Source organism: Citrus clementina, unplaced genomic scaffold (assembly GCF_000493195.1).
Source record: "Citrus clementina cultivar Clemenules unplaced genomic scaffold, Citrus_clementina_v1.0 scaffold_9, whole genome shotgun sequence".
Classification (NCBI taxonomy): domain Eukaryota; kingdom Viridiplantae; phylum Streptophyta; class Magnoliopsida; order Sapindales; family Rutaceae; genus Citrus; species Citrus x clementina.
The window spans coordinates 8,059,300-8,085,314 of record NW_006261964.1 but is presented as its reverse complement, the minus strand read 5'-3'; the positions used below and the strand labels follow the sequence as shown (position 1 = coordinate 8,085,314).

The 26,015-nt window shown below is 32.7% G+C and overlaps 3 protein-coding genes and 1 pseudogene across 3 annotated transcripts; 2 read left to right on the top strand and 2 right to left on the bottom strand.

The window, feature by feature from the left end:
• The first annotated feature begins 492 nt into the window (after positions 1–492).
• LOC18032117 (1-aminocyclopropane-1-carboxylate oxidase homolog 1) lies at positions 493–2,267 on the top strand. Its single transcript, XM_006420420.2, has 3 exons — positions 493–1,046; positions 1,262–1,583; positions 1,825–2,267. The coding sequence occupies exons 1-3, from the start codon at positions 529–531 to the stop codon at positions 2,080–2,082; spliced, it is 1,098 nt and encodes a 365-aa protein (XP_006420483.1). The 5' UTR covers positions 493–528; the 3' UTR covers positions 2,083–2,267.
• A 1,224-nt stretch (positions 2,268–3,491) lies between these two features.
• Positions 3,492–4,208, bottom strand: LOC18032319 (probable glutathione S-transferase). Its single transcript, XM_006420419.2, has 2 exons — positions 3,897–4,208; positions 3,492–3,533 (listed from the first exon to the last, which is right to left on the bottom strand). Exons 1-2 carry the CDS (start codon positions 4,206–4,208, stop codon positions 3,492–3,494), a joined length of 354 nt encoding a protein of 117 aa, XP_006420482.2.
• A 6,829-nt stretch (positions 4,209–11,037) lies between these two features.
• LOC18032577 (protein DETOXIFICATION 12) lies at positions 11,038–12,971 on the bottom strand. The gene is made up of 6 exons (XM_006420418.2): positions 12,705–12,971; positions 12,011–12,435; positions 11,828–11,914; positions 11,645–11,701; positions 11,327–11,565; positions 11,038–11,228 (listed from the first exon to the last, which is right to left on the bottom strand). The coding sequence occupies exons 1-6, from the start codon at positions 12,969–12,971 to the stop codon at positions 11,038–11,040; spliced, it is 1,266 nt and encodes a 421-aa protein (XP_006420481.2).
• A 588-nt stretch (positions 12,972–13,559) lies between these two features.
• The window catches only part of LOC18031338, a 17,455-nt pseudogene continuing 4,999 nt past the window's right edge, over positions 13,560–26,015 (top strand).

Here is a 26,015-nt window from a genome sequence, read left to right as displayed (position 1 = left end):
TTAAATATATACCACTATTATTAACATGATAAAACAGGTTTATTTTACCATTATTTTTGTTAACATTAGGTTAACTTTTAGTCTCTTTATCATTTTTTTTAATATTTATTTCACCATTAAAGCTTTCTTTTAATTTAAGATCTAGCTTTTAAGCAACACTGTAAATCCATAATAGTATGTCCAAATGGAGAAGGTGAAACGTTAACCATCAAGCAGCAATATGCTGTTGCTAATTGAAATTTTGTCCACATAAAACAAAGCCACAGCCCAGTCTATTATTGTGCTGTGCCACCCACTGGTTGGTGGTCCCTGGAATTGACTGTTATTGATAATTTATAATTAATTTAATCATGATAAATAATGCAGAATCAAATTTACAAATTTCCATATCATCGTGGTGACGTTATATTTCAACATGTTGCACGTGGCAAGCTACCAATCACATAAACGGTATCTCCCAAAAGCAATCATCAGCAAGTCAGCAAATGTACTTCATAATTCACCGAGTAAAAGATAATTCACCAAGCAATGGGAAGCATTACTTGTGACAGAGTTAGCGAGTTGAAAGCTTTTGATGACACGAAAGCTGGTGTTAAGGGACTCGTAGATGCTGGGATCACAACCATTCCACAGATCTTCATTCAAGATCATCACACTAAACATAAGTTTGATGATAAGCCAATCTGCAGGGACCCCAAAATCAGCATCCCAATGATAGACCTTCAAAGAATACACAAGGATTCAAGCTTGCGTTCTCAGGTAATTGACCAAATTAGAAGTGCTTGTGAGGAGTGGGGTTTCTTTCAAGTGATCAATCATGGAATCCCAACAAGCATTTTGGATCAAGCCATTGATGGGATCCGTAGGTTTTTTGAACAAGATGTTGAGGTTAAGCAGAAATATTATTCTCGTGATTACTCCAAAAAAATTAAATATTGTTCAAATTTAAATTTGTATAGTGCACCGACTCTCTTTTGGAAAGATACTTTGAGTTGTGTTATGGATCGCCATTTTTCAAATCCTGAAGATTTGCCTGAAGCTTGCAGGTATGTGGACGATGACCAATAGATTTTATTTCTTTTACAGTGGATAACACCTGCCTCTTTCTTAGAACTTTTTGCATCACTTGGGTTCCTAATAAGTTTTTATTACTCTCATTTCATCTAGATGTTAACCCAATAAAAAAATAATTTCTAAAAGTCGAAATGTCATTCTCCCTTTCTTTTAGTAGTGATTATTTTTTGTCTTTATTAATTTGCAGAGAGATAATGATCACATACAACAACCTAATGTGGAAAACAGGGGGCACTCTGTTTGAACTTTTATCCAAAGCTTTAGGGCTTGACCCCAATTACCTGAAAGACATAGGTTGTGTAGAGGAAATGACTATTGGGAATAGTTACTACCCTGAATGCCCTCAACCAGAATTGTCCATCGGCATAGCAACACATTCTGACCCTGGATTTGTTACTGTGCTCATACAAGATCAAATTGGTGGCCTCCAAGTCTTTCACGAAGATCAGTGGTTTGACATTGCCCCTGTTCCGGGAGCTCTAGTTGTAAACTTAGGCTACATGATGCAGGCAAGTGTGTGTTAGATAACTTATTAAGAAATACTATCCATCGAATTGAAAATTCTCTGGTGCGACATTCGCACTAAATCTTGTGCGAACACATTTTCACAATACTGTGAAAGAATCGTCCTCACAAAATTTCATGTGAACGTCTACACCTGAGCATGAATCTCTATCAGATAACTTAATTATCGTTTATATGAAGTGTGTGTTTATGCAGCTGATTACCAACATGCTTGTGTTCATGCAGCTGATTACCAACGATAAGTTCAAGAGTGCCTATCATAGAGTGTTCTCAAATAAGGAAGGCTCCAGAATTTCAATCGAAAGTTTTTTCATGAATAATAGTTGCTCGAGACGATATGGTCCAATTAAAGAGTTGCTATCAGAAGTAAATCCTCCGCTCTATCCTGAAATTACTCTAAAAGACATTTACAATAACCAATCCTTGAAGAATAATGAACTCTCAGCATTGGATAAGCTTAAGCTGGCAAGTCACAGTGGTTAATTAATTACTTGGCGGTATTTTCCAATTTTGTGGCTTGCAGAAAAAATTAGTACTGATGATCATTGTTTGTTGCTTGGAATTGTGTCGTTCGTACTTGTATTCAGCCTCGAGTGTGCAAGTGTTGCTTGCTATGCTTTTTCCACTTTTGTGTACTATTAAGAACAAATCCAAGTGCATTCGGATTGATCGTTAGGATGATGTTAAATATTATACATAGATACATGTTTTGACCGGATTTCCTCTAGGATCTGATTTGAATCATTTTCCTCGCTAGATCTAGGTCAAAGACAATTTAAATAAATAAATTTATATTTGAGGTGAGATTGGGCTGGTAAAAATCTAAGTGTGTTTTTCTACTGTTAGGAACAAAAGAAATAACTGAGGTGATCTGTAAGATGAATTGAGGTAAGCTTGGTATTCTGCTGTTGCCTGTTGGGAGGTAAGCTTTGTGGAGCTCATGGGATTTAGTTTAAAGAGTTGATTTGCGGAGGTCAAGAGAGTTTAGGGAGTAGCTCTAGCGAATTTAAGGATAGCTTTAACTAGAGAGCTTATTTAGGGAACTCAATAGAGCTTGTGGTATGCCTCTAGTGAGCTCATATATGAAATACGATCTGAACATTATCATCATCCTAATAAATAGAAAATAAGTATAAACAATAAAGAACACACAAGATTTTAGGTGGTTGGCCCTTTGATCTACATCCATAAGAGTAACTCATATCCAATCCACTATATAAATGAAGTATTACATAATTTGCATTATAATATCGACAAAATCTTATTAAAGATTGTTTATGAGGAATAATGACACGGGGGAGATATGAGTCTCATAGAGATTAGAGAGTTTTCCAAGAGAAGAGTAAGGGAAGAGGTTTCTTTGGGAGATGAGATGGTTAAGATTTTCCATGGTGGTGTTAAAATGGAGAAAGAAACCCTAAAAATAGAGGATGAAGAAGATGAAGAAGTCTCTTAAGAAATTAGATCTAGAAAAAAGTCTCTAAAGTTCTATTGGCTCGTTATTCTTAGCAAAATATAACCCTAAAAATAATGACACACTGTTCACATACCGGGTCTAACCATTAAAATTTAAGTTTCGATAATACCCCTTAATGTTAGACATATTACCGAAACTATCTTTTTTCATAGGGAGCTTATCTTCTAACTTTTGAGAGCTATATTACCATTCGTTCAATCGAGTTGACTTAACTGATTTTTTTTTGCCACATGTCATTAAGTCATTAGTACATCTTAGCATTCAAACTTCCTTCCAAACACTACATAACCGCTAGTAGTCCATTAATAATTAACGAAATACATGCAATAATTCATAAATATAAAGTCAAGTCCCTTTTATTACTCAAATCCATATGAAAGTACCCAGCAATCCATATGAGCTAAAAGACTTGGACCTAAATACCCTTGTCAAGCATCCTTATACCAAAGGTTAACCACTACATCGAATGACAGAGGGTAAATGAACAACAAAACCCCAATGCTGTTTTGGTAAATCAATTCCTTTCTCCCTCATATTTCAAAAGCCATCAAAATTTCCCCTGCCATTAAAAAAATTCTAATAAACTTTCAACTTCTTAATAATAAAAATTTTTCCAGTGGTAAATTAGTAAAAGACACAAAAAGTTGAAAGTTAACAGAATTTTTTGAACAACAATGGAGATTTTGATAGGTTTTAAAACATAAAAGAAGAAATGATTAATTTTGACATACAATGGGGGATACTGATCATTTTCTCTAATAACAAATAAACATGAAAATAATGAACTTATAAACGCATTAGCTAGAGTTCTGAAGCAAACCCTGTCTTCGGCAAATTTAATCCAGAAATGAGCCAGAGCTCTATCATAAGGATCACTTGGCATCAAGGAGGGATTGTGTGGCCACATCTCTTCAATGTATTCAAGGATAACAATGGACTCGCAAACGGATTTTTCGTCATGAACAAGCACTGGGACCTTCTTGTGAACTGGATTATACTTCAAAAGCAAAGCACTTTTGTTAGAGAGATCTTCTTCAATGTAATCATATGCTATGCCTTTCAATTTCAGAGCCCATATCACTCTGTAACAAAATGCACTCGCCCATGCCCCATGAAGCTTCACTTCAGCCATGTTTCTGAATATTGAAGTTGAATACCAGTGTGGTTGTTCGAATAGCTAACTATACATATGTATCCGAATTTATGGAGATCAATGGAGCATGTGCTTGCAATGACTTTAAGATCTGCAATAATAGCTAAAAATTGTCAATATAACAGCTTAAAAGAGAAACAATGATCCATACAAGACAACCGCAACAGGTAGGTTACTGATATCATTAATAGAATAATACAAAAAATTTAATTTTTCAATAATCAAAAAATCAGTTTCTCAACTTATAATATGTGGCTGTCGTTAATAGGATTAACGTCCCCAAGTTATTGAAAGAATTTTGAGGTAACAGGGAGGATATGAAATAGATAATTATAGTTGCACTTGCCTTCACTTAGAAACTCGACGCCCTTTAGTAAGGCATGTTCTCGAAACTAGATTAACTCAATCTATAAAAACACCTATTTAGATTGGCAAAACTTATAATAGCGCAGAATGAGGACATGACAACTTGCCAAATTGCATGGCAAAAAATGTGTTGATCCAAACTCAGATATTAAGAAATAGTACATTCCACGATCAGGTTTGAGAATATATTTTTTAATTAAAGTTATTAAGGATTTTCATATAACAAATACAATCTTCTCACATGTGATATACTATCCATATGCACTTGAAGCAAATCACTACTGATTTTACTTTTATTTAAATTACCTGCTACCTGAAAACAGTAAAATGGAAGTGAAAAATGAAGGAAATCAAGAAATGAGCTTACCTGCCAATTAGGCTGCGAAATTGATACATGCCATTATAGTTGGGGTTCTTAATGAGCCAAGTGAACCAATCACCCCTTGCCCAAACATCATTCCCTCTCATACTCACTCTCTAGCACTTTTTTCTTCTAATTAGTAGTCTGAAAGAACTTATCAAATAAAAGTTTAGACACAGAACCTCGATACACCAATAAATAAATAAATCAAAGAAATAAAAGTTAAAAAAGCCTTCACTTTGGACAAATTAACAACAAAAGTTATGATATCTCTGAAGATGAATGAAGCAATTCAAAGTACATGTCCCTGAACAACCAATTACTTGAAAACATACAAGTGCATATTCAATGTCTAGTCTCTTCTATTTAACCACCCAAAGCAAAACCTTCTATAACAGAATAAATACAAGAGCAAACCACTATACATACTCACTTAGGAATTTCGTCGAGCACTTAGCCTGAACAGTTCATAACGAACGTAGCAAAGAATAAAAATGTAGTCAAACAGTTAGGGAACGTAAAAAACAAACCCAGAGTTTCGGGTCTTCAGAGGGTTCATAAAAAACACAGTGAACTTGAGCTTATCTCGTTGGCTTGTTGCCGGTCCAACACCTGGCTTTTGTCGTCTTTCTCATTTTGTAAATTGCTAAACGACGTAGGTTTAGGTTTGACTACTATTACACATATATTTTATAATTTTATCGGCGACAATGTTTCACTGGGGGTCATAATGTAGAATTTAATTTCTTGAAAGTCAGCCATAACGTAGAATCAGTGAACTTGAGGCGTATCCAGGAATCTGTTGTACAAAATTATTAACTATTTAGGAAAACTTTTAGAAACCTCTCCTGAGGTTTGGCTTTGATACACTTAGAGAGAATGTATCCATATATTGACAATATACCCCCCGGCCATGTATGAAGGTTAGGCACCCGTTAGGTAGTTGAGTGAATATACAATAATGCCCTTCAGTACACATTTCAATGAATGCCAAAATTATTGGACACGGTAGATGATCTTTATATTTGGGGCGAAATTGTTTTTGGCCGCGGGGTTGGGGGGGGGGGGGTTTGTAGAGCAGTGAAAAAGCCATTATACTCTTACGATAATTGCTGTTGACATTACATATTCTTATAATAAGACAAAACTCAAATGAGTGTTGAAAAGACCAAAATGCCCCTTAAAACAAATAATTTGATAGTGTAAAATCACATAATAAGATAAATAAATGATAATATTTTAAATTAATTTATATAAAAACAATACTGAATATCAGAAGATTAGTAAATGCTACAAAAAAACAATAAATGATAATATTTTAAATTCATTCGATTTTCAAACAAGATTTGTAAATGGAGTAAAATGCAATGATATAAAGACAATGTTGTTCCTCAGCATGTTTTTTCTCATTTGTGTTGCTGTAGCTTCAACAATGAGTGTAGTTATGGCTGCTAAGTAGGCATTATACAATAAATCCATGTATTAGTACCTAAAGTAGCTAAATGAACATGTACTACCATAAACTCATCTTGATATCTCGAAATCATCAGATCATTAAACAACATATAATGATAACAGAATCACAATAGAGGTTTACAAGGATAGCAATTGGTACATTCAAATGGCCTTTTTGCAAATGTCATCTCTTTGGCATTCATTATACGAAAGCATCAGAAGTACTACTTTGATAAACAAATGAAGTCTTGTGTTTATGTAATTAAATCTGTTAATCTGTGTATTAAAATGGATGTCCCAAAAGACACTTTCTCAACTGTACTGGTTCTTCAATAAACCAACTGCCTACAAGCTCTATAATTAATTTATCTCTTACACCTTAATGAGAACCTCAAAAAACAATAGGCAAGCATCTGAATTTTATGTTGGGAAGTACAAATTTTTATGTGAAGAAAGGAAAAAAAAAAAAATAGCATCCATTTACCAACAGAAATCAGTGATTGGAATCAGTCTATACAAAACATCAAAAAGCAACAAGAGCAACTGTCTCAATCTTACATGAACTGCCCACTTGTAAAATAAAAAAAGAAACAAAACAACACCATAAGCATTTTCTCAGCAACACCTCTGTATTCTTAGAAGAAGCTTGGATTTTTCTCAATTTAAAGAACATATCAAGCAAATTTCAGTAAGCATTCAAAACCCACAGTCCAAAATCATCAAAAAATAAATCATTTGCATGGTTTACACAACATTTCGAATGACTATCAACTCAAAAATCAATTCAGATATATTCGGTCACTACTTCAATTTCTATAAACCCTAAACATTTTTCTCAATTAATGGGAACAAAGAATAAAGCACCTAACTAACAGCAATTTCAACAAAATGCAAGAAAATAATAAAACCTAACTTCAGTTTTAAGATTTGATAGAATTACGCACCTAGTGTGCCCTTTAATCACCGGCTTTTCAGCTGCTGGTCGTCGCCGAAATTTGGTTCAAAACATAGTTGATTTCAGAAACTTGTTAGCTTACTGCATCACAAAGTATCTCTGCTTTTGCTAAAATCAGTTGGTGTCACGACCTTCGAAATGAAGGTAAGCACTCATCAAGTGAGGAAAAAAAAAAAATGAAGCTAGGCATTGACAATGAAAATGGGTTACTATCCCCTCGGGTTTCACTAGCTGATTAGTTACAGTATAATAGCTTTTGTAAGATTTTTTTTAAAAAAATACTGCAACTACTTAATCAGTGCCTAACCCTTATATACACGGACAAGGGGTATATTATCAATTAAATAATATAATTATAAATTTTTGTATAAATTTATTTTGTATAAATTGATGTGATATGATAAAATTACTTGAATTAAATATCTCTTGACCCACATGATATATTTTTATTATTTTACATTTTTATTCAACCAATGAATTAATGACAAATAAATTTATACAAGATAAATTTATATAAAAATTTATGGTTGTATCATCACTCTTGTCAATAAATAGATACATTCTCTCTAAAAATGATCTAAAAGTGAAGCAAAGCCAAACTTTAGGGGAAGTATCTAAAAATTATCCTAACTATTAATTGAAGGGTGTGAATATTTCCACCCCACTATTTTTATAAACCCCCTCCACCTCCATAAAATAATTACAATAAATTTACATTATTTTATAAAATTACAAATTAATAAAAGCTTTGAATAATTAATTAATTAAATCAATTTTATAATTTTATTTGTATTTTTTGGACTTAAGCTTTTAACAATCTTTAACTTTTGAAGGTTGCCTCAAGATAAATTTAATTTGACTATTTTACCCTTATAATATAAAATAACCAAATTACTATATATATATATATATTTATCGTAACTAATTGCTTAGGTTTTTATATAAAATTTAATTATTTTCATTCCACCACATGTCCTAATTATATTTTGTTAGTTTAGTGGAGAAATAATAATTGTACTAACAATTACTTATATATCATTAAAATATAAAAAAATTGCATAAAATTTTATTAAAGTTAAAGTGAATTTTTAGATATTTTGGTACTTTTACCTTATAAGGGTAAAATAGTCATATTAATTTATGTTAAAGCAACCTTATTGATGAAATTTAATAAAGAAACATAATTAAAAAAAAGAAATGAATATAGATTTAATTGATTAATTTTTTAATTTCTTCTTAATTTAAAATTTAAAAAAATGATGTGAACTTATTATAATAATTTTTTTTAAAAAAAAATGGGTGGGTTTATAAAATTTATGGGGTGGAAATATCATCACCGAAAATCTTATAGTTGCTGATTTAATATATTTCACATTGAGAGCTAGGCTTGTTTATATATATGGATAATCAATTAATTATTTCTGTTTTTTGATCATTTAAGTGATATTATTTTTTGAGAAAGTCATGCGTGCTCTTCGAGCATTATGTAATTATGTAATTATGTTATTATGCTGGCATGATCGATGCTCCACTTGATGAAAATTTTTGGGTTTTGTTCTTGAACATCTCTTTCTGCTTTTGTTTCTATGGTATTAAGCAACTCCAAACATTTTTTTTATGCTTCTCTGTTCATAAGTTAAATTTATAAATTTTATAAGGTTTCACACCTTGACGAAGTAAAAATTTATAAAATTTGTTATTTATATCTTTTAAATGGTAGAGCATCGTCTATAGCATTATTGAACAAAAAGGAAAAAGAATACAAAAGCTGAAAAGAAATTCCAACATGGGCAATTGGATTTAAGCAGAAAGAAGAATGACAGGACATGAATACATTACTAAAAATAAAAATTAGAAAACCTCTACAGAATTATATATATTATCTGCAGCAATCCCAATTTGAACTGGAACATCAAACTTCTTCAATTTAACTGAATCCCTCCAAAATGGAAGATATCAGGATCAAGATATATATGATCTCAGATGAAACCAAATTCTAAATGCCATTGAATCAGAAGCAAAGTCCAAATGCTGTGGACAATGCTATGCCTCCGAAAACCATGCAACGGAAATAGTCTATAACAGATCCTTTCACTTATATACATAAAACTAACTCTTTCTTTTTTCTTTTCCTTTTTTTTCCTCACTTTTGACCTCGTATGATGATTACAGATATTGTTGCTCAAGATTAAGCACGATCAATTTTTAGAATTTCCAAGCTGTAATATACGTTAATTAAAAGAATAAAAAACACTTGGTATATATGATATAAATGTAAATCAAACCTCACTCGAAAGCTAATGTGACAGAAATACTTTACTTATGTGCTTTATTTGAGTGTTTAAAAGTTTTCTTACGAAAATAACTTAAAACAGGGGTTAGTTGTTTGGCTTTGCATATTGAAAATTTTCCTGGTTTATTTTTCAAGTTTTTTGGCAGCAAAGTGGCAGCAGATTAACAGACAACAACAATTCATGCACATGCACTTGCTTCAGGTAAAAAGACAACAATGTCTGTATCTTATCCTCCTGAAGAAGTACTGAAAGAAAGATATGCGTCGCATTATTTGTGAATTATGGTCCAAAATCAGTGGACAAATCTCTATATATTCCAATGCCACAATGAAAGAGGCGTTGTTTGCATTAAAAATGAACCAAAAAAAAAAATTAATGGCATCCACCTAGATTACTAAATTTATGGGGTTGTCAAATTGTGTATTACCTATAGGCCACAGGCCACCTTACATTTTGGTGTAGGGTTTAGAATCACAATTCAAATTTGCTGGAGTGATATGGAAAAGATTTAAGAATTTTCTTTTTTCTTTTAATATTTTCCTTATCTTTCAGATGCTGAGAGTTTCAATACAAAGAAAATTATCTCTACAATCACTGGAAAAGGTTTCAATAATAACATTCAAACATTTTCTCTTGCTTAATTTTATCTCTATTCATTTTTGCAGCATCATCTATATTATAATTCATTCATACTGGAAATGCTAAGTCACCTGATGCTCCAATCCTAAGAAGCTGTTAATTTTTTTTTTTTTCTCTAGAAACAGAGTTTCATGAAATGCCATGCTCCGTAGATCAGATTGGGGAACCTTCTTGGCCATCAATTGACATATGATCAGCTCATTTTCTCAAGCAATGATTATCTCTTTCAACTGGAAAATGTATATATCAGCTCATTGATTGACTCTGCTCGGTCGCATACTGCTCTATTATCAGCTAAAGATCTTCCCTTTTGATAATCTTTTCCTTGCTTTACTTTGATGCAACATGAGAAACCCCTTAGAAACACAGAACTTGTGACAATTAACAAACTAGAAAATGGTTATAATTCTTACAAAAAAGCAAATTTTCAAATGAGTTTGCATGTCTGTTATTGAATATCATTTTCTCAATGGCAAAATTTTCAAATGAGTTTGCATTTGTGTTATTGAATATCATTTTCTCAATGAGCAAAACCATTTCTGCAGAAGATGATAATACTAACCATTTCAGATCAAGCTGAGTGATTTTAATCTTGAACTTTCAGTCAAAAGGTATCAGATACGTATTGGGAAAAAAAAAATTGCTACATATTTATATATAGAGTCCAATAAGCTTCTCTAATTTTTAAGGGATTAAATGTTGAGAAACAGACCTGTTTTTCCCAATCTGTAAATGTTGTTATGAATCACTTATGATGCCAAGCAGAAGTGTTTGTGTAAAAGCACCAGCTTGTATCCCAATCCATAGGCCCCTTCCTCTAAACTTTAACCAGAAACCCAAAATGGCAGCAGTTGGGACTCCACACAAATAATAAGCCCCAAGATTCACAAAAGCAGCTATATTCTGCCACCCACATACTCTTGCAACACCTTAAAAATAATAAAAAGAATTTAGAAACCTGAAAAATTTTATTTCCACTTAAAGAGAACTATTTAGCAATTGACAGAGTTGAAGAAGTTAATTTAACCTGAAAAGACTCCTTGTAAGCTATCCATGATGACAGACAAACAAACCAGAGGAGCCATGGTTGTGACATAATCCACAACTTGTCCCTCATTGCTGAAAACATAACCAAAAACACGCCGGCTGGCAAAGAGAGATGCACTTACTATGATAGTCTCCATGACTGCCATAAAGACCACAGCATAGACAGCTACACGGGCTCTTTGCACATTCCCAGCTCCTAGTTCATTTGAAACTCTAGTACTATAGAAGGAAATAATGGTTAATCTGCTAATTAGTTGATATAAAACAATTATTATTTAAATGATTGTTATGAACAAACCTCGCTGCAGCACCAAGTCCATATGGGATTGCAGAGAGGGTTTGAATAGTACTGAGACTGCCCACAGAAGTTGACAAATAATGAGCAGTCGGGAAAAAAAAGAAAAAAAGAAAAAAAATCTATTTCCTTTGGTAGGTGCTTCTCTGTATAGAACTTTCACATACAAAGTCTATGTCAACATACCATACAGATAGGACTGAAGTTTCAAGCTGTGGATTAGGCAGCAGCCCTGACATTAAAATGAGCAATTCAAATGACCACCATTCTAGGCTGCAAAATTATAAACAAAAGAAGCATGAAAATTTATGACGTGTCTACGATGTCTATGAGAAGGGAAAATGAAGCTCCAGAAGATAACTAACATACCAAACCATTACTGCAGAAGGGATAGCAAAGTGGAAGAACTCTCCAATTCCAAGGTTTCCCAGTCCAGACTTGAATACCAAACCCCAACAGATGGAAATATGCAAACAAAGAGCGGCATAGGAGCTTAAGAACATGGGAATGATCAAACTTTGAGACTGAAAATATCGAATAAGCGCCTGCATTGCTGCATAAGCAAACAGAGCTGGAAGAAGCCAGATTATAAACTTGCCTACTTCGTGTGAAATCTGGGGGTCTTGGCCTACCAAAACTAGCAGCCTTCCCATGTAAATCCATAGAAAGGAAAGCGGAAAACATACTAAGAATAAACAAAATATTGCAGTGTAAATTTGAGTTCCAATTCTTTGATATTGCTGAGCTCCATATGCTTGCCCACATAATGTTTCCAGAGCACTTGCCATTCCTAACTGTTTCAAAGAAAATATTACACAATTCAAGTTAGCTGTAGAATTTTTTTTTTTTTTAAAAAAGAGTAAATCAAGTCCTTTAAAAATTAATGGCATTTTTACAAACAGGGTATTAGTTAATTGCACGTTTTTTAACATCTGAAATTTGGCATATCTGTTTGTTTAAATCCCACATGCAATGATGCAAATACCTATCAAAAGAAAGAACAAACAAGCTTGTGTCACGATCTTGATATTGTAAATAACTATATATGGATTATAGAACTTACAAGGACGCTGAAGCCGGTGACGCTAGCTAGAGAGATGGCCATGGCGGTGCTAGAAAGAACTAGTTGACCAAGACGACCAACCATTATCATGGAAACAACTTGAAGCAAATACTGTGATAAAGTGACAGCCACCATTGGTGCTGCTATGTAACCCTGCTTTTTCACTTCTCCACTCAACAAATCCCATGTTGTGGATGTTGATGATAAACTTTCTTTTGGTATTAATAAACTCTCTTCCATATTCTTTTCTGTATCATTATCTCTCATGGCCGCCCCTCTCCCTCTCTTTCTCTTGTGTATAAAATTTGCATAGACTTAAGACGGAGAGTTGTTCCGGTCTGGTCATTTTTCAGGTGTTCGGATTTATATGGAAGAGGAGGAGCCGGGGGACAAAACGTCATATATATGAAGTTATGGGGCCTAAAATGCTAAAATTGTAAAGTAAATGAGTCCTCCAAAGTTCTCAAGAGAATATCATAATATAAAAAACACAGCAGCAGGGCTAGCTGGGCACCTAAAAGAAACGCCAAATATATAATTAATCCATATCTGACCAGTTGACCAAATTAAATAAGATTACTTGTTAATTCAGCACTGTTTCAAGGGACTCCCGTCAAATATGATACCTCTTCTCATTGAATATATAACAGAATTGTTAAAATGTCGCAGCATTAGTTCATTGAATTCAACTTGATTGAATCGTTTTATTAAATAAATTGGAGATATGAAGCTCCCTGCTCAAGCAAGCGCACTCGATATTCCAATAGTAATCATTATAAATTCAGATGTACGTATGCAATAACTCATCAGCTAAGCAAAACAACCACACACATATTCAAATTCGATCTCAGACACATGGCTGAAGTGAAGCTCCACGGGGGATGGGCGAGTCCATTTAGCAACAAGGTGGTATGGGTCTGAAATTGAAAGGCATCCCGTATGAATACATTGAAGAAGATCTCTACAACAAAAGTGCTTCGCTTTTGAAGTATAACCCAGTTCACAAGATGATACCAGTGCTCGTTCATGGCGAAAAACCAGTTTTCGAGTCCATGGTTATTCTCGAATACATTGAAGAGATGTGGCCACACAATCCCTCGTTGATGCCAAGTGATCCTTATGATAGAGCTCAAGCTCGTTTTTGGATTAAATTTGCCGAAGACAAGGTTCGCATCACAACTTTTCTTGCTAACACGTTTATAAATTTAATTAATCTTGTCGGGTTTCTTTATATACTTTAATTTTTCATTGTATATGAGAAACATGACTCCCTAAACATTAATTTTTATCTACTATTAATGCTCAAACTAATGTCCTCGCATGTGCAAAATGCATTCACGGCCGACTAAGCTCAATGAACCTTTTATTTTACATTAGAGAAAATTATCAAAAAAATTCGGTTAATTACTTTAAATTTTTTACCTTTAGAAATTTTTCTTAATTAATCGTGGATTTTACTGCATCAAGGGTAAAATATTAAAATATAATTGTTTTAGCGATAGGGGGAATTTTGAGGACTTTCGAAACATGAAAGCAAAAATATAATTTACTAAAACAATAAGAGGATTTTTTTTTTAAATATTTTTCCTTTTATATCATTAAGTATTTGTTTGATATGACTTATTTATTACTAATAAGTGTTTATTTAATCAAAAAATCTCATTTCAAATTTTTATTATTGTTTAGTTTTATTTTTAGAAGAACTTTTGGGGTTAAATAAATTCTTTTACCTATACTAGTAAAAATTTTAATTTAATTTTTTGGAAATAGAAGTTTGAGGATTTTTTAAAAAGTTAAATAGTTTAAAATGTTCATCATTTATTTTATAATATTATTTTATTTATTTATTTCATAACTTTACTTTATAAACTTGTCTATTAAAGTTATTTAAAAAAATTAATGAAAATTTTCATTAACAATTAAATTTTACTAACAAAAATTCTACTTGAATAAGCTCTAAAAGTTATAATAAATTAGTCTAAAAATTAGTGGGTAAACTCTTCTAGATACTTTGACAGTTTGAAACGTCTAGGCTTTGAAAGATACTTTGATGCGTGTGTACCTATTATCTAATTTCTTTTTACCTCGTTTATATTGTTAATCATGTGGTGATAAGAATTAGATATAAAATCTTGTGGCAGGGAGTAGCTGTTTGGAAAATGTTTTTCAGCACTGGACAAGTCCTGGAGAATGCAATGAAGGCAGCCTTGGAAATGCTTCAAACCGTTGAAAAACATGGCCCAGGAGAGAAGAAATTTTTCAATGGAGATGATATTGGCTTAGCGGACCTAGCATTTGGAGCCATTGCTTATTGGCTGCAGGTCCTTGAAGATGTAATGGAAGTGAATGATGGTTGTCGAAGCCAACAAAAATAAATATTTACTCTAAATAAATTGTATAGTGATTGAGTAGAGTTGTGTCTACAGAGATCGGTAATTATTTAAATCATTTTGAAATGTAAAACATAAAATGGGGGTTTTGTTGACAATAATAAAAATCAAATTAAAATAACAAGAATGCAAATTAAAGTTGTAATTTAAATTGGAGAAAGCTCTGGTTAAAGGAATTAACTCAGCTTGATTCGACTATTGATCATTGATTCAAATATAAATTATTATTACTTATTAATAGACAGGTTATAGCTACTGAGACCCTATAATAGTCAATCTCTCATTAACTAGTCGATAACCAAGGTACGACCATTGGTTATTTCCCTAATCAATAGACAACCCTAGATACGATCATAGGATTTAATCAATTGACAGCCTGAAAAACCAGAGAAACCCAAATCCTAATCAACAAACACATACGATGGTTCATTTAAATTAGATTGTTTATTCTCACAACACAACTCCCTGCTATGTTATTTGTCACAAACATTAAAATCTTCATACGATGAATCATTTAATTGACAATAGATTAAGTTGATATTTAAATAGTGGCCAATTATCTAATTAACAAACATAATCATGATTATAATTCAGAAAATAAACAAATACCCAAAAAGTAATAAAACAATGAAAGCATAAGAAAAATCTCGCAGTATTGATGAATCAAAGCTTTATTAACCTTCAACCAGAAAAATAAGTTTAGCTCTTCATAGAGAGAAGAGAAAAGTTTAGATCTAGGGTTTCTTTCTTTTTCCCCCAATCTCTCCGTTTTCACAATAGATTCATCCCTTAAATACTCTCTCTCTCTTCTCTTTTAGAGTTCTATTTAAAATAAAATACTAATATCTAAAATATTAAATTCGTAATTACAAAAATAACCAAAAATACAAAACACGTTAAACTAAAAACTGCAAGTCTGCAGTTGACAGCACGCGCCCACGCCTTATCTACAAAGTTCTTCTGACGCTCTAAATTTCTCCAAGAGAACAATCATCTTTAAACATCATCTTATAGCTCATTTTTATCACAAATCAATAGAATTGCACCAACAAAAGTCAAACACAAGTAAATCACTATTATTAAGTGCAAAACATCGATATTAAGGGAAGTAAACAATGCAAAACTAGTGTATAAATTGCACTCTAACAAATTCCCCCACACCAAGATGATGCTTGTCCTCAAGCATATAACTCAAGACTAATCCCAAATCTCCACTCAATTCTCATCTCAACTCATCCAAAAACAATTTTAAGCAAGCATGCCTCAAGAATTTAAGTTAATCAACATTTGAGAGGCAAGGATTTTAAAGCATAGAATCTCATAAGCTAGAATAAAAACCTTCAACCACCAAGAAGATCCATTCAAAATTCAAGTGCAACAAGATTTAATAGCCCTCTCATTGACTTCACTCCATGCACTTAAAGATGGCCAATGGGCCGGGCGGCACGTGGCACGGCACGTGTCCGTACGGCACGGCACAGCACGAGCACGTTTCGGTGAGGCATGAGGCACGGCACGGCATGCACGTGGGCCGTGTCGGGCCTAGAATTTTAGGCACACGGGCCTTAAAGCACGGCACGATTAGAGATGGGCCAAAGCACGGCACGCGAAAAAGCACGTAATAAGCACGGTTCATTAGTGGGCTAGCACGCGGCCCGTGAGCCATTAATAGCACGTGGGCCAAAATATATCTAAGTAATTTTTTTTAACAAAAAGTAAATATAAAACGTTATGAAATTAAAGTACAATATCTTGAAATTAAATGTTTTAATATATTTTTTAGCATAGACTTTTAAAAATTAATTTAAATTATTAAATCTTAGTTTAAATAAATATTCTAATCTTTTATGTTTATAATTTATTAAATGAATAAGCAAATATCATGATTTTAATAAATAAAATTATAAATATCATAATTTTATTTATGATATTTATTAAATGAATAATGTTATTTATGATATTTATTTAATTATTTATTTATGTTTATAATTTATTAAATGAATAAGTAAATAACTAAATATCATGATTTTAATAAATAAGATTATAAATATAATAAATTTATAAATTATAAATAAAAAATAAATTTTTTACAAAATTAATAATAAAATATTTTTAATATGAAATATTTTTCATATTAATATTAAATCATAACTTAGTTAATATTTAATAGAGATACGTTTCATTTGTGAATGAAATATTTTCCATTTTATAGACAAGAAAAATTATGATAAATTAAAAATTACATTTTCATTAAATGAAGTTAAAGTACAATTATAATATTAGTTATTCAAATAAAATTAGGTGTAATTTGCATCACTACAGTTAACAGTACATCCCAACTAGGTTGGCACCTACTGAACCATATATCATTTGCAAATTTACAACCTTCTCACTAATAAAAATTGTATCAAAAAGTTACAAGAAAAAAAAATTTCTAGTATTTGGAAGTGGCTTCAATGTTCAGTACTCTGCATAATCTGGATCCACTTCATCTTGATCAACATTCAAACTCTCAATTTGTTTAATTAAAGCATTTTGCCAATCTTGTTGCACTCGGCGTTCAGCGTCTTCCCAATCTTTCAAACACAACAAAGAGTCTAATGTCTCTGATGACAATCTTGACCGATGTTCATCTAGAATTCTGCCACCTGTACTAAAAGCTGATTCTGATGCTACAGTTGAAGCTGGAGGGGTTAGTAGATCACGGGCCATAATGGATAATATAGGGAAAAAAGATATCTTACCCATCCAAAAATCTAAAATATCAAAATTTTGCAATTGTGAAGGAGTTGCTAAATCTTCAAGATTGGCATAACAATATCTTTGTAATTCATTACGATTAGTATCAATACTAGAGGCAACACCCTTACCTTTGAGTAACAAAAGGTGAGCTGGATTTTTATAAGAAGTCGATGCTTGTTGAACATTAGAATATGTATTGCTTAATTCGAATTTATTTCGATAAAAATTAAAAAGTTCATGCATAGAGGACATAATTGTATCAAAATTTGTATCAAGTCCGGTTTGTAAATTTTCACTAATACCCTCAACTAAAAGTTTTGCACCAACTTTCTTGATTGTAGGATCCAACACTACTGCAAAAATAAATAGGTGGGGAATATCTTTCCAATATTTTTGAAATTTTTCCTCCATGGTATCACAAATATTTTTAAACATAATATTCTCTCTAAAAGTCTTAAAAGTATAACTTATATTGTACAAGTGCATTAACACTCTACATGAAGTAGGCTCATAAACAGTAGAACATGCAAGAGTAGCATCATAAAATACCTTTAAAAAATTCATAAATTTAAATGCAACATTCCAATCATAATCAGTGATATGATAATCTTCATCGTTCATTCTCTCATTGTAAAAACTAGAAATTGCTTCAGAATAGTTTTGACAAGAAAGCAACATTAAATACGTAGAATTCCAACGAACTTTCATGTCAAGGTTGAATTTTCTCCTTTTCAATCCAAAAATTTTCAATGTCTCCAAAAATTGTTGACGTCTTGAAGGTGCTCTAATATATAAAATGGATGCTCTAATTTTTTCTAAATAATGATTTATATGAGTCATACCAGCTTGAACAATTAAATTAATAATATGACACACACATCTCAAATGAAAAAATTTTGAACCACGTGCAGGCATGAGAGTAGAAATATTCCGCAAAAACATATCAATTGCCACTGTATTGGCAGATGCATTATCAAATGATATGCTAAACAATTTATCAGTAATTTCATATTCTCTTAAAACAGACATTATAGCTGCATAAATTACTGAACCAGTGTGAGGATATTCTAATTCACGAAATGCAAGCAATTTTTTTTCCAACCTCCATTTACCATTAATCTCATGTATAGAGTGCGAAGTCACACAAAAATAACCAACCATATTAATACCAGTCCAACAATCAGAAGAAATTGAAATAACACCATTAAAATTGATAAAAGTATTAATTAAAAGTTTTTTCATGTCATGAAAAATTTTAGTTAAATCACGTTTTAATGTATTTCTAGGCACTTTCTTAAGTTGAGGTTGAACATACCTTTGCAAAACATTTATTAGACGTTCATCTTCTGAAAATGTTAAAGGTTGTTCTGCTGCAGCAATATACCGAGCCAATCCTTCTCGCATGTTCTGTTGTGAATATCTGAATGATGTTATACCGGAAGATCCAGAACCATATTGTGAGAGTTGGGTTTGTGTTGGGTCTTGTGGCGCGTGTTTTGTCTGACAAGTTTCCATATGTCGTCTAAGATGTCTAGTTCCACCATTGCTTTTGGCACTTAAAGCAGATTGACAATATTTGCACACTGCTTGATCCACCATTTCACCTTTTTTGATTTGATGTTTTTCCAAAGTAAAACATGACCAAACAATCGATGTTCTTTGTCGTTTGGAGGTAGTAGTAGGACAGGTAGTTGAAGAAGTAGAACCACTTTGACTTGCTTGAGAAGTAGGAGGCAATCGTTTAGGTGGGACAATAAATATATTACTTGGATCAAATTCTGGTGCAGCAATTTCTTCATTTGCTACTTCCTCTCCCTCTTCAACAAAATTAAAATTCTCATCTAACTCGAAATGAGAGTGAGACATTTTATATAATTAGTGTTTTGGTAAATAAAGGCGCTGGAATTGTAGTAAAGAAGATTGGGCAAGCAGAGACTAGAGATGACTGATGAGATAAGAGAGATAACGAGGAGATAAAGAATTAGAAATTGAGAAGTGAGAATGTGAGATGAATTCGAAAATAATTTAATCGTTTAAATAGAATAAAAAAGTAAACATATTAACGGTTAGAAACGGGCAAATAAAAAAGTAAACATTTTAACGGTCAAAAACGAACAAACACGCTGCAAACCTACAAGTCTACAACTGCAAAGCTTCCTGCAACTCTGCAAGGCTGCAGCAAATTAAACAGTTACATTTTACCATTCATTTTGTCCGTTGGAAACTTGGAATTGTAAGGTGAGCAATTGATTTAATTTAGAATTTTTTATTATTAAAAATTAATTGTTGAGGGATCTGTCTATGACTCTATGGTACCGATTTTGCAAGACTGTAACAAACGTCTCCCGTCATCCCATTCCCACCATTCGATTGTCTATTGTTTAGTTTCTCACTCCACATCCAACGGTTGATGCTGCAGTCTATAGCTTACAAATTCTGTAAGCTAGTTAAGTCTAATTGTTGAGTCATGAATGCCCATGCTGTGAAAGTGAAATTGACTAGTCAAGTCTATCAACTTTATTGTTTTTTGTTTTGGAAAGGCATATCAACTTTATTATTAATTCAATTAATGCAGAATTTTTTTTATTCAATTAATTCAGTTTTTTTTTTTGTCCGTTGGGTGAGTAATGAAAATATGAAATTGATTTAAATTTTTTTTGTCATTAAAAATCAGAAAACATTAATTGATAATCAGAGTCCGACTGCTTATACTGTAAAATTGAGTAGTCATATCAATTTTACTGTTAATTCAAAAAAAAATTTGTCCGTTGGGTGAGTAATTCAATTAATTCAGAATTTTTTTAATTGAATTAATTCAAAATTTTTTTTATCCGTTGGGTGAGTAATAAAATTAATTTAGAATTTTTTATTATTTAATAATTAGAAAAAATTATTTTCTAAGTGCACCGTTGTTATTTATTTTTAAAAATAATTTTTGTAATTAATTTTTTTTCAAAACAACTTATTAAATTAAAAAAATTATGGTTCATTGTTACAAGAGAATCACGCAACTATCACAATGTTAATAAATCCTATCACAAGTGTGTTGATGAGATAATATTATAATAACAAACTAGTAGTACGGGAGGAGCTCGCATTCATTATGTAGAGTACTTTATTTCTTTGAATTTAAATTCTCAACTCAAATTTTCAACACGGTAGTTGTCAACTTGTCATATAGTGCACATGCAGACGTGCAAATTGCAGATTTTTAAATAATTTAAGATTTGTTTCCCACATGCCAACCAAGCACTTGCCTCACGGCTATATTTATATTTCACTAAATATTTTTTTACTTACTCTTTTTACTCCCACCGACAAAGTAAATAAAATTAAATTTTGTCTTTTTATTACTATCTAATATTATATATACACGCCATTATGCTATGATGCTTCACAATTCTTATTCTTCTTCTTTTTCCTCAAACTTTCCAATATTCTAAAAGCCAAAATCATTATGAATCCGCAGCAACATAATATGAATGCAGAAGAACCTCAACACCCTCAAGAATACGGTGTTAATGTAGTTGGACCTCAACAAAACGCTAGGCTAAATCAGCCCAGAAGTCATTTTCTAAATGAGCTTTTTCAAAATTTTACTACAGTAAGGGAGGAAATAATAGATAATAGTTTGCATCGTCCTTACAAGCGGATGATCTTGAGGTGCAACTATTGTCATCGAGAAGTTATTTATTCAAACAGCCACGGCACCTTGGGTTTACGTCGACACGTGTCAAATTGTTTAGCTCGCCACCAGCCGAGATAGAATTAACCTTGCTCGTTTCCCGTAACCATAGTTGTGATTAATAAATGTTTTTTTCGTGCTTGTTATTCGTCAATTGATCGTAGTTCGTGTTTTATAGTTGTAACTTGTAAGTTGTGACCTATGATTTGTTATATTAATATTTCGTAGTTATGACTTATTGTAATGATTATTCGAGGATTGTATTTTTAATTTTAATTAATTATTATTATGATCTATGGAATTAAATTTAATTAAATTTATGTATTGTTGTGTTATGAATTATGATTGATTATTGTGAAATAAAATATATAGTTGTGAAATTGTGATAAACTAATAATAAAATGTTAATTGCTCTCTTAATAAAAATTAATATGATTATTATTGTGAATATTATTATTATTATTATTATGTTGGTGGGCATAAAAAAGTACGTCAGGCACGTGGGCTTGAATAAAGCACGCTAGGCACATGGACTTTTTTAAGCACGCTAAAAAAAAAGTTGGTGGGCTTTTTTTGGGCACGGCCCACGACACGACACGAGCGGGCTCGTGCCGTGGGCCGTGCTGGGCTCAACTGGAAAAAAGGTGGGCACGGCCCACGAGCCATTGTGGGCCGACAGCCGGCACGGCCCATTGGCCATAGTTACATGCACTCAAAGTGTTTAGGGTATCATTTATGCATTCAAATCAAATCAAAGAATGCTATTACCATAAGCTTGCTCATATATCATATCACAATCCACAAAACATGAATAAAATGCAAAAATCTAAGAGTCTTAAAAAGGTTGTAATGGGGTTAAATAGGTTAAATGAAAAAGAAAGGTCTACGAAAGAAAAAGAGATCAAAATGAAAAGAATGAACTCATTGAATGAGCTTATGATATCAAAATGCTTATTTCTACTTAAGTCACCAAGAATGTAAACATTTTTTTTTCTTTTTTTTGATTTTTTTCGATTTTTCTTTTTCTTTTTCCTTTTCTTTTTTGTTTTTTTTTTCAAACAAAAGAAACGAACCTTGCACAATTTAATTCAAGTATAATGCTTGTTGATCTAATTGAGAAACTTTAATACAAGGTAGAAAAAGCAACAAAATATATACAAAATATATCCACACAATGAGTCCCAAAATCTCCTTAAATTGAAGCTCAAAAAAGAAGAAACATGGTTAAGTAGACGGAGAGAATTAGATGGGTAATGGTTAAGGTTCAAACAAAGATAGTAAATAAAGGTCTTCGGGTAGAGAAAAAAAAAGAAAATGCGAGAATAGAAAAATGTAAATGGTTTGCCGTTATCATTTTAATGCATAAAATCCCGTAATACGGCTTCAACATGCATAACAAAGCAAGTTCTAGAATAAACAAACTAAGATTGATATTCACATAACAAAAATATTAGAGCAAAGTGGTTGCTCATAGGCTAAAATCCTCACAAAGTTGGTAAATTTGCCATCAAATCATGTACACTTTTCAAATGAATCAACCATCAATAGTGGTTTGGAATGAGAAGAAGGTAGGAGTGATATATAAAAGGAAAGGTAAAAATGATAAGAAGTGAGAAAGATGTATGTAGTAATATAAAAAGTGGAAGATAAAATTTTAGTATGAAAGAGTATGATAGAATAAAAAAAATAGATGTAAATAATTTGAGATAGATGGAAAAAGAGTAGTGAGAAAGAAAACAAAAGAAAAATAATATTATATGAAACATACTAACTCCAAACTCATTTAAGGATGAGTAGAGTGAAAATAATATTTCCAGACATCAATAATGCAAAAATCCCTCCCCCACACCAAGAACTTACATTGTCCCTAATGTAAGATAATCAAAGCTCACATAAAAATTAAAGCGTAAAGATAAAAGATTAAAGGCAAAAAAAAACTTCCCTGAATTGTGAACTTTGATCCACATAACATCTATGGGCTTGGCGGAAATGGTGAGATAAATCCCACACTCTCGAAGTATGCGGCCAAATTCTGCTCCATCTTGTTTAGCTTGTGCTCCATTTTCTCTAACTGAATGCTCAAAGGTGGTGCGGATGTAGAATGAATAGTTGGTGGGGCAGCAGTGTCGTCGTCAAACTCGTCATCAGAGGTAGCACCACTCCTAGCATAAAGCTTCTTTGGGGGTTGAGTGGGTCCTGGTTTAGTAAACTGAAATCTCCCCTCCTTGAATTCGACCACACCTGTTTTTTCAAACACAGACATATCCAAAAATTCCTTTTTGCAAGCAGGATGCAAATCATTATTGTTAGGATCAAGCACACATAGGTTTATAGCTAACAGAGTAATGTATGGACCAAGAAATAAAGTCCTATACCGTTTAAGCACACTTTGAAATTGATCCGCTAACCAAAAACCTAAATTAGGCCTCACATCATTTAACATGCACCAGATAAAATAAAATTCAGTTTTAGAGAAAACTACTAAGTGATCTTTCTTTCCTAAAAAATTATATACTAAGAATCGATGCACACATTTCAAAACAGGATCACGTAAGAAAGAACTCTTTGATTTACTCGGGTCATAGGCATTGTGATCAACAAATAAATTACGCTAAAGACCATAAGGCTCAAAATTTTCGCTAAAGTCACAAGTTGTTCCTAAATATGCATAACTAAAAGAATAATCATCATCAATGAATCCTAAAGCTAGGTTAAAATCCGTGATAGAGTGTGAAAAATTTCGTCCTATTAACCTAAACTTTATGACATCCGGGATATGCAAAGTAAAATCATTCGGTATATTAAATTGAAAAGTCGCATAAAACTCCCTAATCAACTCAACATAACCCAAACAATCAACATCAACAAACTTACGCAACCCAATCTTATCTATCAAAGAATCAAAATTATCCTTAACATTCAATTTTTCAAGAGTCGGGTAATGAATATACTAAGCTGGAAGTATTTTGCGCATGGAAATATCTTTGTACCTCTTTTTCTCTTGTTGAGTCGCGAATGCGAGGCACCCTCCGAGATTGGATTCCGCAAGTGGCAAAACACTCATGCCTTTTCCATGTTTCGATCTTTGTCTTACGGCTTGGCGTAAATCTGAAACTGTGTTCCATGGAACCGTAGTGGGAGCGGCAATCTTGGATTTTTTTGCGACGGGTGTCTTTTTAGATGACTTGGAAGTTGATGCTTTCCTCTTCGGCATTGTTACAATAATTGCGGTGCGATACGCCCATAATGCATCATCTAATCGCAAACTCCAATCCTTTCGATTTAGACTAACTGTCTTTTCAAGAATAAACTTGATTTCTCTGTTTGATATCTCAGCTTGTCCACTTGTCTGTGGATGATAGGCGGTAGACACTCGGTGAGTAACATGATATCTTTTGAACAAAACCTCCACCACTCAATTACAGAAATGAGTGCCTCTATCACTTATCACCGCTCTTGGTACACCAAACTTGGCTAAAATATTAGACTTGACAAAATCTACAACAACTTTAGCATTATCAGTCCGGGTGGCCTTAGCCTCTACCCACTTAGAAACGTAATCCACTGCTAAAAGAATGTAAGCATTGCCAACAGATGAGGGAAAAGGTCCCATAAAATCAATGTCCGACACATCGAATATTTCACACAAGAATAAGGGTAAGTGGCATTTGATTTCTATGACTTAAATTACCAGTCTTTTGACAATTCTCACACGACTTACAAAACATGTATGAATCACGAAATAAAGTAGGCCAAAATAAACCACATTCTAACACCTTGGATGCTGTCCTTTTGGGACCAAAATGACCACCACATGCATATGAGTGACAAAACTGAAGAATAGAAGGAATTTCAAACTCAGACACGCACCTTTTGATGACTTGGTCAGAGCAATGTTTCCACAAGTAAAGGTCATCCCAAACATAGTATTTAGCATTGCTCTTAATTTTATCTTTTTGAGACCTCGTCAGATCACTAGGTAGTGTTCTTGTAACTAAGTAATTGACAATGTCAGCATACCAAGGAACCATACCTTTAGTTACAAAGAGATGCTCATCTGGAAAATCATCCTTCAAAGGTGTTGCTTCTTCACACGTGGTAAATCTACTAAGGTGGTCTGCAACTAAGTTTTCTGTTCCTTTCTTGTTACGGATCTCCAAGTTGAACTCTTGAAGTAGTAGGATCCAAATATCTGAGAGCTGCATGGTCAGAAAAAACAATCACTTTAGTACCCAACAAATATGAACGGAATTTTTTTAAAGCAAAAACAATAGCTAAAAGTTCTTTTTCCGTTGTTGAGTAATTACACTGAGCACTATCAAGTGTTCTTGATGCGTAATATATCACGTGAGCAGCTCTTCCAACCCTTTGTCCGAGAACAGCACCAACATCATAATTACTGGCGTCGCACATTATCTCAAAAGGGAGGCTCCAGTCGGGTGGTTGTATAATTGGAGCTGAAGTCAATAACTCTTTGAGCTTATCAAATGCTAT

Excerpts from the sequence above, each read along its gene's own strand:
- LOC18032117 (XM_006420420.2), top strand. The coding sequence starts at position 529 with ATGGGAAGCATTACTTGTGACAGAGTTAGCGAGTTGAAAGCTTTTGAT. Across the intron at positions 1,047-1,261 it reads GATTTGCCTGAAGCTTGCAG|AGAGATAATGATCACATACA; the intron begins GTATGTGGACGA and ends ATTAATTTGCAG. Across the intron at positions 1,584-1,824 it reads ACTTAGGCTACATGATGCAG|CTGATTACCAACGATAAGTT; the intron begins GCAAGTGTGTGT and ends GTGTTCATGCAG.
- LOC18032319 (XM_006420419.2), bottom strand. The coding sequence starts at position 4,208 with ATGGCTGAAGTGAAGCTTCATGGGGCATGGGCGAGTGCATTTTGTTAC. Across the intron at positions 3,534-3,896 it reads TTAAATTTGCCGAAGACAGG|TGGTTAACCTTTGGTATAAG; the intron begins GTTTGCTTCAGA and ends CATTCGATGTAG.
- LOC18032577 (XM_006420418.2), bottom strand. The coding sequence starts at position 12,971 with ATGAGAGATAATGATACAGAAAAGAATATGGAAGAGAGTTTATTAATA. Across the intron at positions 12,436-12,704 it reads TCACCGGCTTCAGCGTCCTT|TTAGGAATGGCAAGTGCTCT; the intron begins GTAAGTTCTATA and ends TCTTTGAAACAG. Across the intron at positions 11,702-11,827 it reads ACTTCAGTCCTATCTGTATG|TCTCAGTACTATTCAAACCC; the intron begins GTATGTTGACAT and ends TTCTGTGGGCAG.